At 45.3% G+C, this 12,016-nt stretch overlaps 1 protein-coding gene across 11 annotated transcripts in view; it reads right to left on the bottom strand.

Moving 5' to 3' along the window:
* Positions 1 to 12,016, bottom strand: part of PDE1C (phosphodiesterase 1C) — a 516,106-nt gene that overhangs the window by 306,573 nt on the left and 197,517 nt on the right. The window contains exons 1-2 of one of the 11 annotated variants that reach the window (XM_058724664.1): positions 6,125 to 6,250; positions 5,441 to 5,543 (exon numbers count right to left, since the gene is read on the bottom strand). The exons of 8 other annotated variants lie outside the window; for them this stretch is intronic. In XM_058724664.1, coding sequence (XP_058580647.1) covers positions 5,441 to 5,541 — 101 coding nt within the window. In that variant the 5' untranslated portion in view covers positions 5,542 to 5,543; positions 6,125 to 6,250. Of the gene's footprint in view, positions 1 to 5,440; positions 5,998 to 6,124; positions 6,251 to 12,016 lie in introns of those variants that run through there. 2 more of the 11 variants (XM_058724666.1, XM_058724663.1) reach the window with 2 other exon arrangements.

Below are 12,016 nucleotides of genomic sequence, written 5' to 3'. Positions count from 1 at the left end.
CCACAGGAGGCTCAAACTCATGAACTGCGAGATCATGACCTGAGCTGAAGTCGGACGCTTAACCAACTGGGTTACCCAGGTGCCCAGGGGCCAAGTGCTTTTGAGGTGACCTGGGAGATTTCTGTCCAGTAGTTCAACATTGGATGATAGCAAATTGACCCAACCACACCCTCTCCTTTTGGAGATTATCAATGAGAAGTGAGCATAGAGAAGAGCACTAGGATTCAGGCTTTATCCCTAGTAAGTAGAAGAGCTTTCCCAGTTGCCCATAAAACCAGCTCATAATTCTGGGCTGATTTATTCCGGGCTGACTAGAGGACTCTTTGCTTCCTCAAATCTTTGCAAAATACTTCTTTGCATCTTTGCACAAGGCTGACATGAATGAAAAGGATCTGCGCAAGTCTCTTCCTTGTAACTCTAAGGACTCCGCTAGAATAAATCTGCAGCTGACTGCCAGTCCGCAACACCTTCTCTGGTCAACCCAGATAGAGGTGGCTCTCTGTGTATCCCTCTGTAACTATAGTCAACACTTCCGGCTTTTCCTTTCAGTCTCTCCTGCCAGCTTTGGAAGTGCTGAAGGGCAGGTATTTTATCTACTCTCGCACACCCAGAGCTTATGAAAGTGCCTGGCATATAACAGACACTCAGTAAATGTTAACTGAGTAAACTAATGTTGCCTGAACATTGATGGCGCTATTAAAACTTTCAGATGAGTACAGAGAAAATACAGCAGCAGAGGGCTTCATTAAATAAGAAATATGAAACCAGATATCCAAGCTTCTTTGTCTATGGCTTTCCCTCACATCTTTGCTGTGTAGTTTGGAAGAGTCACTTAAGGTCTCAGTACTTCAGTGGGATATTAGTGAAGACCCTTTGAGAGAAGTCAAACTCAAAGCAACCTTAGCAGAAACAGCCTGGCTGGTGGTAGAGCTGGCAGATTACAGAAACTGGGGCTTCTGGGAGCAGATCGGGGATTTCCACTCCATATTCTCCCCTCTGCTTTTCCCTAAGTGGTGGCTTCACTGTCTCCTATCACAGAAAGGTCTTCCCCATGAATTGGGAAGTTGAGCCAGTGGCAGCCACCAGGAAAACCCAGAAGAAGGGAAAGCAGCACTCTCCAGCGGCCAAGAGAGCAATGCCAACAAAGGACTTTACCACTCGGTTCCATGCCACACCTGAGACCTACCTACCACTCTTGCCACGAAGGTCAAATTCTAAGATTTGCCAGTCCTGGGTCTTGAGCTCATCCCTAATCAGGAGGGAGGCAGGGTCTATTACCACATTGGGGAATGGGAAAGCCCACTGAATAGACAATAGTCCCAGTCTGTTACCTTAATGGCTATTTACCTCCCTTTATATCATGATATCATTTTAGATAATGCAAAAGAACACATCATCTTCATAGAAAGTGTTATATAAACATAAAATTTATTATACTGACTACCTCATAGTAAGGAAAAATAAACACATTATAGCTTAATTACAATTTTGACAACAGAATAAGTGAAACCTGTTCACTTGCTCTCAACTACAAAAAAAAAAAAAAGGTATAGAAACACTTTTTTGTCATCATAGAACAGTCTGGCAATAGAAAAACCCTTGGTCAGGACCCAAGGTACAAGTCATGACTCAAACCTATGCAGCCGTGAGGCTCCCCCACATCACCAGAGGAATAAAGTACAGCCGTTGTCGTATTTTCCCTGATTGGAAGATTCCCTAACAAAACAGCCATCAGGAGGGGCCCTTAGAAATTCCACCCTCTTTGCAGAGGAAAGAAGTATGACAACAGCACTGAGGGGAAACCGAGGTTTACAGAAACGAAAATGGGTTTAAAAAAAAAGAGGCTTATCCCAGAAATGTAAGCAGATAGCATCCCTTTGACAGACATAATTAAAAAGCTCAGGTGTGCAGTATCGTTCCCTCCCAGCACAGAGGAACATGAACATGGGTCTGAGAGCTGCAGAGTGAGGATGAGGAACACCACAACCTTCAAATCACAGTTGGTCTCTATACATTGGTATTCAGCACTTCACGCAAGGAAAAAGAGTCGTCATTATGGTAAATATCAACGCTTGCAGGGTTTTGCCATCTCAGCTGGGGTACACAGTGTTTAAAATTCACATTTCCAGTATTCGATGTACTATGAGCATGGCGATGATGCTACAAGGCTAGATTAAGAGTTTTTCCCAATTTTTTTCCCCAGAGAAATATGTGAATGAGCTCTAGGTTTCAAATACATATTGATAATTTACTACATACCAGGTAGTATTGTAGGTGCTAGGGACACACCGGTGGTCAAAACAGACTAGAAAAACTATGTCCTCATGAAGTTTATATTTTAGTTAGAGAAGACAGACAATAAACGTAATAAAAAAAAAATACCTAGCATTCAGGTGGTGAGATGTGTAAGAGAAAAAAATGAAGCATGGAAGGGGGATGGGTAGAGGTTGTAATGTATACAGGATCATTCCCTATATTCTCCTATGCTTTAGATTCTTGGCAGATAATAATAGCAGGAGCAACAATCCTCTCACTGCTGGTAAAGACCACTCCAGGCCAGTGCACAGAAGGGAAGAGGATATGGGGAGGGAAAAAGAGAACTTAGATAAACAAGAGTGGGATTCAGCCCTGGGTTGTGGCTTTGCCACATCTGTTCCTACCTCAATTTAGATCTCTGTGCCCGATCTGGGTAATGATATTAACAAAACCTGCCTCCCACCTAGTTCATGGAATACTGTGTTGATACGTCACATGGCCTATAAGCTGATCCAAATATATTTGGATATATACATTCATGTTGAATATTATAAAGTTCATATTTGGGTCTTTATGTTTCCTTAATCACCTATTTACTGAACACCTACTACATGCCAGACCCTGCTCTGTACACTGGAGGTACAGCAGTAAGCAAGGCACACAAAGTGTCCGTCCTCAAGGAACTTATTATGCTCTAATACAGGAGATGAAAAATTCAATAGTAAATTAAATAGAAAAGATACTGACAAGAAGAAGACGCCACTGAACAGTCCAGGCATGAGATGATCAAGTCCTGAACTTAGATGGTTCCCAAACAAGCTGAACTAAATTCCTGACTATCTGTGGTCATCTATAAAGCCCTTTCTATAAGGGAGTCATGGTAATAAATTTACTTGAAAATCCAATAGGACTATTGGGTATTTATAAAATGATGAAAGGGCTGCTTCCTTTCTCTTACTGACAGTCTGTTGTGTGGACAAATAGAAACATACCCTTCCACCTCCTAACGGTTTCTAGTTTGTGAACTGCGAAAGTGTTATTCCAAGTGGTATAAATAAGCATGCCTTTGGTTTCCAGAGTCTTTAGCAACTTATCACAGCACTACTGTTTTGGTTTTTTAAGTGGCAGTAAGAACCATTAACAGTAGTAAAAAACTATGCCATAATTACGGTAGGAACATGTCCTTTTCAAAACAGAAAATGAAGCAACAGATCTCCTAGGATTGCTGTTAGGCAGAGCGTTTCAGTAGAAGGGTAAAGAGAGGAATTCAAAAACACACACTTGGAAAAGAATCAACCCACACCTTTCATGTTCAAAGGCACCGGATGCTGAGTAGATATGAGAGACTAGAGAACGAAAATGTGGTTATATCACACCCCAACACCTTGGGGAGAGAAGCCTACAAGATATGAAGCAGAAAGCTACAAGACAGTGTGTTGTAAGCACTAAATGCTTTTTTACACACATTCTCAGCCTGGCTGATTTGCCCAAACACTCCTCTCTAGCCTGAGTAGCTCCATGGAGTGGGCTGTAATTGTAAAGCAGCCAGAGAGCAGTCCTGAGTGTGTGCAGATGAGTCCCTCCAGCCGAGATGGCAAGGAGACCAGCCTGACTGCCCTTTTACACTGCATACCTTGGACCCAGACTGTAGAGGCCAACAACTCTCTGTGTGCACCACAGTATGATCAGATTGAATGCTCATTACCTATGACATGAGTTTATTGTAAACACTGCTCTGAAAGAGGTGCTGCCTTGCACGCATCTCAACTGTCAGGACAGTCTGCCAACCAAAACGACAAAATTTCCACACAAGTTTACCACCTCTGCTTGCTTACAGCAGCCAGACAACTCAAAAATCATAGTATTTGGCATGGTTTCCCCTTTAGATCAATGGCAATGAAACTCACTTAGATTATTAATGGAAGGGCTTTTATAAATTACACTTTAGGGGACCCCTTAAAGAAACATACACTTTCGTTATTGCTTCCCTTTAGAAACTCTGAATACCCTGGTCAGGATGTGGTCTCCTCTAAGATGAAGCTAACTTAGATCAGTGCCGTTTTGATTTTGTTTTGGGATGTGATGTGTGTGTGTGTGTGTGTGTGTGTGTGTGTGTGTGTGTGTGTACACGCACGCACACACATGCTTTCAAAAACAATAACTACAGCAAAACAAACTGCCAAGGAAGGAGCTGGTATTCCCATCTTTGTCCTTCATAAGGAACAGAATGTCTGGATAATATATTTGGAGAAAAAATTGTTTTTTTAACTGCACTAGATATTTGATGCCAAATGTCTAATGAAATGAGTATCGGGTAGTTATGAAAGATGTCTTTGGGATCTGCCTGGTCAACTGAGAAGCAAGATGTAAATACACAGATATCACTAGAGCTTCCTGAATGGGGTAACCAGCTCTTCATTATCTATAAAATCTTTTCACAGAAAATACCATGTATTTTCAGGTCACCTCTCCTCAGTACCCAAAACCAGACAGAACCCAATGAAGTGAATGAAATTCAGAGATCTCTGTCCATCAGTCCAACTAGAATTCTGGCCACTATATTGAAAGCAAATGCACTATTTCACTATTCAAATACTGCTAGGAAACTCCACTGTTGGTTCTGACCCCCACTTTCTCCAAAAATAGCCCCTTCCTTTTGGTGACTATTTTAAGAGAGAAAGAACCCTAAGAAAATATCAGAAGTTGAACTAGGCTGGGGAGAAGGAGAGGAAAATTCAGCAGCCAGAATGCATGTAGAATTTGAACGGAAGGTAAGTTCTTGGACCACCTGCCAAGATGTTTGCAAGCACTTTGCAGAGAATAAGTCTTCCTTGGATTAACAGTCCCCAGAATTTTCTCCCTGGGCAAAAGGACCAGAAACATCTCCATGGGTACTGAGCTACTACAACTGAAATCTAAGGACATTTCCTCTTTCTCCCAAAGAAAGTATGCTTTGGAAATAGCAAGGCATTCTAAAACACTCAGAAAAGTCTCTTTTGAAAAAAAAAAGGGGGGGGGGGGTAGGTAGCAGTGACTGTAATTAACAGAGAAGCAGTTGTGGAACTTCTAGGGCTGTACTTAAAGGGCCATGCGGGAACAGGGTGAGCAGTCATGGCTGTAGCTGTATAGTAAAATACTGACTGCAGAGAGAAACGGGGCAAGAGAAGTAAATGGGTTTACTTACAGCCCTCGGAGCCGAAGCCAGATTTTCTCGATCTGTTCGGGTTGCAGGTATTTCAGAGAGTTGCTCTCAAATTCTTCAATCTCCTTGGTCGGCGACTCCATAGCTGCAGGTTATCAGTGGGAGTGAGGCTGGGAGAGTTTGGGCTGGCTCTCCCCGCCTCCTCGCCGGGCCGGCCCTCGAGTCCCAGCCGTGCGCCGCACGCCTTTGCCTGTCACTTTCTGCGCGCGCTCCTCCTTCTGGGCCCCCCAAACCCGGACTTACAGGGGGCTCGCAGCGCCGGCGACCCCCGGCCCAGGTGCCTCCTGGAGGCGGCTGCGGGAACCAGCCATGGTCCCGAGCTGCTCAAGGAGAAAGCACCTGGACCTAGTGGGATTTTTTTTTTTTTTTTTTTTTTAAACAAAGCCACAGAAGCGAACCGTGAGGCAGCTGAAGGACTGGGGGGAGCGAAGGAAGACCGAGTGTGGAGGGGAGACAGTGAGAAGGGGAGAGAGGGGAGGGGATGCGCCGAGGGGGAGCTGGGGCGGGCGGGGTGCTCCGACCCCGAGGCTGCGCACGGGGCTCCGGCCGCGCCCCCAGCCCGGGGCGCCCCGCGGCCTCCCCCCTCCCGTCCCGCCCCCTCTCCCCCCCCCCCCCCCCCCACCGCCTCGCAGCCTTCGCGCCCCGTCTCTGTTTTCTTTCACTTACCAGCAGCTCCGCTGACAAGCGAGAAAAGTGACAACTGAGAAAAGTCGTCTGTCAGCGCGCCGGGGCAGGCGTCTGGTGTGACACCCGCGGGCGCGCAGGGAGGGGCGCGCCGGGCAGCGCGGTCCGCGGGGCACAGGCTCGCCAGGCTCTGGCCTCGGACCCGGGGCCCCGCGCGCCACGCACCGCCCCGGCGCACACAAGACCAGGCCCGCGGCGCCACGCGCGAGCCCAGGGACCCCGGGCTTGCGGGCCCCCCGGGGGGCTGCGGAGCAAACGGCGCGGCGAGCTTCCGCGGAGTTTATGGGGGGAGCCCTCAGGTATGGCTCACCTACTCGTCCTCCCTTGAGCCGCTTCCATTTTGAAATATTAAAGCAATTGGTAAGGACTAAAGTAACCACACGTCACACTTAGAAGGTCCTGCTACGTTCCTGCTCTTGAGAGTCTTCGTTTCTCCCCCCGCCCCCCACCCATGGTGCGGAGAAAAGGAAAATAGAAACCAACAGTGAGGAGGTAGGAGTTTCCACCGATTCCACATACTCAAGAGGTCCCCGCGGGGCGATGGCTGAGCAGACGTTGAGACTGGCAAAGAGTTTCAGCTCCACAGAGTGGCAACGCACCGTCTGTTTCCCCCTAGGTCATTCACAGTGTCAATAACACCCTGTGTGCAGTGGAAGAATGGGACCAGCTATGGAGTTGGGAAGCGTGGTGGGATTAAGAGAGAGACCACAGACAGAACACTAGAAGATCCTGGCTCCGGGTGATTGCAGCCCTGACTGACCTCACAGAACTGGTGGTCAAACTCCCATCTAGAAGAAGCCACCAACACTTCCCTGGGCCATTTCAAAGCTGGGACTTGGGGCTCCTGAGATTCTGGGTGCAGCCTGCCCTGTAACCATAGTTCCCTCACAAGCAGTTAGATTCTTTCAGTCACACTCCCAGCGTCCTTTGGCTACCCATCAGTTACATACCTGCTTCTCAAAAATGAGAGACTTAAAGGTAAGAACTCATGTTTCTTCATTGCTCAAGTAAAGTTACGTTAATTGTGACCTTGACAAACAAATAAAATGATATAGTGTCAAAATCCTAAACGTTCACCCATTCGATGGTTGGCATTTACTTTCCAGAAATTAGAGGTTTCCATCCATCCAGTGGTGGGGATGGCACGGCTAGCCCCATTCATTCCAGTGGAAGAAGGTATCTTCCACAAGGTGAGATGACAGACCTATTTGATTGAAAAGGACTTACACACTCACCTGCCACACAATGTGAAGTCACCTCATTAAAGTCAGTCCTTACGGATTTTCTGGAACCACATACATTATCACTGAGTTAACACATTACTACCAGGCAAAGGTAGTATTAAGCAGCCACCATGTTAACATGAAATTGATATATCTGAAAAGAACCAATTACCTACCCAATGTCACCCAGCAGGAAGCAGTAACCTGCTAGAACTGGATGCTTAAAAAAAAAAAAAAAAAAAAAGAAGACATTGTTTTAACCACTTGTTTTGGGGATGCAAGATGGGAGGCAGCATGGTCCCCAGAGAGGTTTCCCATCTCTGTGAACTCTGGGCAGCCTGCTGTCAGAATATGGAAGTGTAGCAATGATAACAGCAGCAAACAGGTATCTCAAACTGTCTCTAGTCTGAGCACTGCTCTAAGGTTCTATGCTCACATAACACTGGCAACAACTCTAGGACGCAAATACTATTATGATCATCCCCATTTTACAACAAGAGAGCTAACGCACAAAGAGGTTATCCAGACCCACTGGAAAATGAACTGACCTGGAAAAGCGTTTGAGTTATGGCTCATTACCCTATCCAGTACAAATCTGTTCCCCTCACAGGGTCCCATTTTCCACCTGGCTAATGTGAAGAATTTAGGCATAAAGATTTTTTACATCTGTTCCACCTTTATGATTCTATGAGGTCATCTGGAGAGAACTGGGGAAAGGAATTGCTGAAAAGGGACATGCACATGGCTGAAAACATATTTTAATTATGGCATGGTTTCTCCAAGGACTGGCCTGGGATGAAAGGATACAAGAGAATAATAAAGCATATTCATCTTCCTGCCCTCCACCATATGTATGACCTTTTCCTTGTCTGAGTAGGATTTGGGTTAAGTCAGAGAAAAGTGAATTTTGGAAGAAAAAGGAAAGGAATAATTGTTCACCACAATTAAGCCCATCAGAAAGGGAAGACAAAAAAAATATCCTTTAAAAAGTTTCTAAAAAGTAATTTTGTTTCATTTTTAAAAACTTTTTAAAACTGTACATTAGAAAATTAGTAAAGATCTATCACTTTTTTTTTTTTTTATTTTAGAGCCATATAGTTTTTGGAGTGGGAGGGACCTTAAAGATAATCTGGTTTAGTAGAAGTTTACAGATTTTTTTTTTTAATTTTTTTTTCAACGTTTTTTATTTATTTTTTTTGGGACAGAGAGAGACAGAGCATGAATGGGGGAGGGGCAGAGAGAGAGGGAGACACAGAATCGGAAACAGGCTCCAGGCTCCGAGCCATCAGCCTAGAGCCTGACGCGGGGCTCGAACTCACGGACCGCGAGATCGTGACCTGGCTGAAGTCGTACGCTTAACCGACTGCGCCACCCAGGCGCCCCGAAGTTTACAGATTTTTTAAGCAACAGAACATTTTATGTAGAATAACATTTTATAAGGGACTCCAGTGCACACCTCATATTTAAAGATTATAGAAAGTGGTGCTCTGGTTGAGTGGGGAAGGGGAGTGGGGAGTGCTTAGTTCTCAGACACAGAGTCCACCTCTTCCTTCTCTATATCCCATCCCTGTGTGGCAAATACTCCCACTTCACAGATGAGAAAACTGAGGCTAAAGTACCATAGACTACCTTAGGATTTCTTGCTCCTAATCCAGGGTTGTTTCTAAAGCACATTATGAAAGGTTGTCTTCTCTCTGCCAACAAAGTATTACTACTTTTAGATGCACCATGTTATTATGTCACTCAGACTTTATTCTCTTTATGTATCACAGGCAGGATATGCTTGATAGTTGCAACAGCATTACAAGCCACAATTTCCACTGGCATTCCACCCAGAGACAAGCAATAAGTAGATGCAAATTCACCCAAAAACAAAAAATCTAAGAAAATGCAAAGCCACTCAAAACTTTGCTTTGGAGGTTAATTTCCATTGTAACTTCCTAACCCGACTTTTTCAGTAAGACGTTTTAGGAAATCTTATATGGTGAAACATCACTAAATACACACACACACACACACACACACACACACACACACACACATACACACAGAGACATGCATACATGTGTAAATATGTAATGTACATAAACATACATACTTATATACATAAATATAACTGCCAAATTAGAGTATTTCCCCAAATAGGGGCACCTGGGTGGCTCAGTCGGTAAAGTGTCCGGCTCTTGGTTTCGGCTCAGGTCATAATCTCATGGTTTATGAGTTCCAGCCCCGCATCAGGGTCTGTGCTGATGGTGCAGAGTCTGCTTGAGATTCTCTCTCTCCCCTCTCTCTCTGCCCCTACCTCGTTTGCACTCTCTCTCTCTCAAAATAAATAAACTTAAAAAATTATTTAAAAAAATAAAATAAAATATTTCCCCAAATAGACATAGAGTAACTTAGCCTAAGTACTAGCAAGCCCCTCTGCATCATAAGATCAGAGAGAAAGTGAGCTCCCTGTCTGTGGCAGAGTTCAAGGAGAAGCCAGATGACTATCAGACAAGAGAGGAGGCATCAAGCTTTGTAGGCATAAGAATTACCCCTCAGGTCCCTTTCATCTCTAAGATTTCATAACCCAACAATAATCACAATAACCACAACCACTACCCTTACCAGTTATTGAGCACTACTAAATGCCAAGTGCCATGCTAAGCACATCACAGGTTGTTTCCGCCTCAAGAAAACACTTCAAAAGAGTTCATCATGCCCATTTACAAGCAAAGACAGAAAAGGCTCCCAAAGGTCAGCTCACTTTTGCAAAGACATGCGGTCAATAAGTATCAGAGCCAGGCTTTAACCCCAGACCAAGTGCAAACCTCCTGTTCTTTTCCCTTTGTTATACCACCTCCTTGCAGACACATAAAGACAAGTAAAAGGATATATAGTAAAAAGGGTAGGGCTTCAGGATCACAGGTGAAGGGTTACTGATACTGTGGGGGAATTAGGAAGGCAACATAGCAGAGGTGACATTCGAACTGGATCAGGAAAATGGATCTGAAGAAGCTGTTTACGTGGAAGATGGGTGGAGGCAGGTGACTCTGGGAAGAGCACACTGCTTGAAAAGAAACACAGAAGCATGAGAAGGTGTAGAGTGTACAGTTCTTCACAAACACTTTTATGTGGCTTGACTATAAGGGCATGACTAAGACAGGCAGGAGAAGATGCTGAAAGGGTCCGCCAGACTCTGTGGTCACAGAAATAACTCAGTCTCTCTCCAGATGATGGAGAGCTGGGGGTGGCTCAAGGCAGAGGAAGGCATGGTTACATGTCAAGGGTACTCGCTGCCCTGAATATGCAGCACACACGGAGGTCAGCTCTCCAGGAACCTACCACGGGCGTGTGCAACAACCATGGGGCAAATGATCACCAGGGCTCCATAAGAAGAATCTGGCTATCAAATACAAACAAGCTCCTCAGCCTACGGAGAACGAAGAGTTGCACAAAGAAAAAAGATTAAATCAGAAAAAGCACAGCACTGTCTCCCACGAACCCCCGTCTTCCAGCTACAAGATTAGGACCGCTTGCTTTGACCTTCATGAAGCAAACCAGAGCCCTTGTTACAGTTTTCATGACTCAGGAGTGGCATCATCCAGAGAGTCTCTCAGTAGGGAGATGGGGGAGAATTCTAGAGAAGCATTAAGGATATCAGAAGTAGCACCACCAGGCACATCAGCCCCTCTTTCCCACTCAAGCCAGAACATAACACAATGTCAATAGAGACATTGACATGTCGTCAATGGAGACAATAGAGAAGACACACTGTCTTCTCTCCCATTGGCTTCCCTTTCTGGCAAGGGGCCTCTTTGGTGACAGTTACACTGTCTTTTCCCTTTGAAGTCCTCTCATTGTGGTTTTATAATTTGGGTCAGACTCTGTCCCAGGAACCACCTCCACCTGAAAAAAGAAAGTGCAAGAAGAGGCAGTGAACTGCTAAGCACAGAGGCCCCCGTTCTCAGGCCCATCTGAAATGGGGCTCTGAGTAGCCAACATCTCAACCATCCAGAGTTTGGCCCAGAGAGGTGGGGAGAGGAGACAGGAGAAGAAAGAGGATGGGGTCCCAGGCCAGGAGTAGTCTCATGTAACCTGCGTGTGGCCCAGTGTCTGCCCCTTTCTGTGGCAGGATCCTTCAGTTGCTCTGACAGGACAAGTTCATGTGATGCTTCCACCGGAGGTGGTACAGGCAAACTGAAGGGCTAAGTGTAGCAGTGAATCACATGTGACCTAGGACACGAAACTTCTCTTCTCTGGCCATGGCTGGGTTGGACTCAGTGACCTCTGGATCCCTTCTTAGCTCTCACATACCCCCATCTGAAACCCAAGCCTGGCCTGGGACAACCATGCTTTTTTGGCCCTCCAAAAAAAGCTACAGGAAAACTGGAGTGCTACCACTGGCTAGATTTGACTATAATAAACATCACTTAGGTTGGCCAATCAAGGCCATCCACCCTATATCTCTGAACAAAGTGACCAGTCTAAGGGAGCCACATAACTAAAGCAGATCTAATATTGGTTCCTTATGAGAGATTTGATGTGGCCACTGGGAAAGAGAGAGAGAGAGGGTCTGTCTTTTCTTTGAGATAGCATTATAAAGCTTGAGGTTATCTTGGCCCGGGTACATCGTTACCATGTAGAGAAAATATACCAGAAAAATGCT

The sequence above is a fragment of the Neofelis nebulosa genome, chromosome 4 (genome assembly GCF_028018385.1).
Source record: "Neofelis nebulosa isolate mNeoNeb1 chromosome 4, mNeoNeb1.pri, whole genome shotgun sequence".
NCBI lineage: Eukaryota > Metazoa > Chordata > Mammalia > Carnivora > Felidae > Neofelis > Neofelis nebulosa.
Note: the sequence above shows the minus strand (reverse complement) of the source record. Positions and strands in the feature narration are given on the sequence as shown.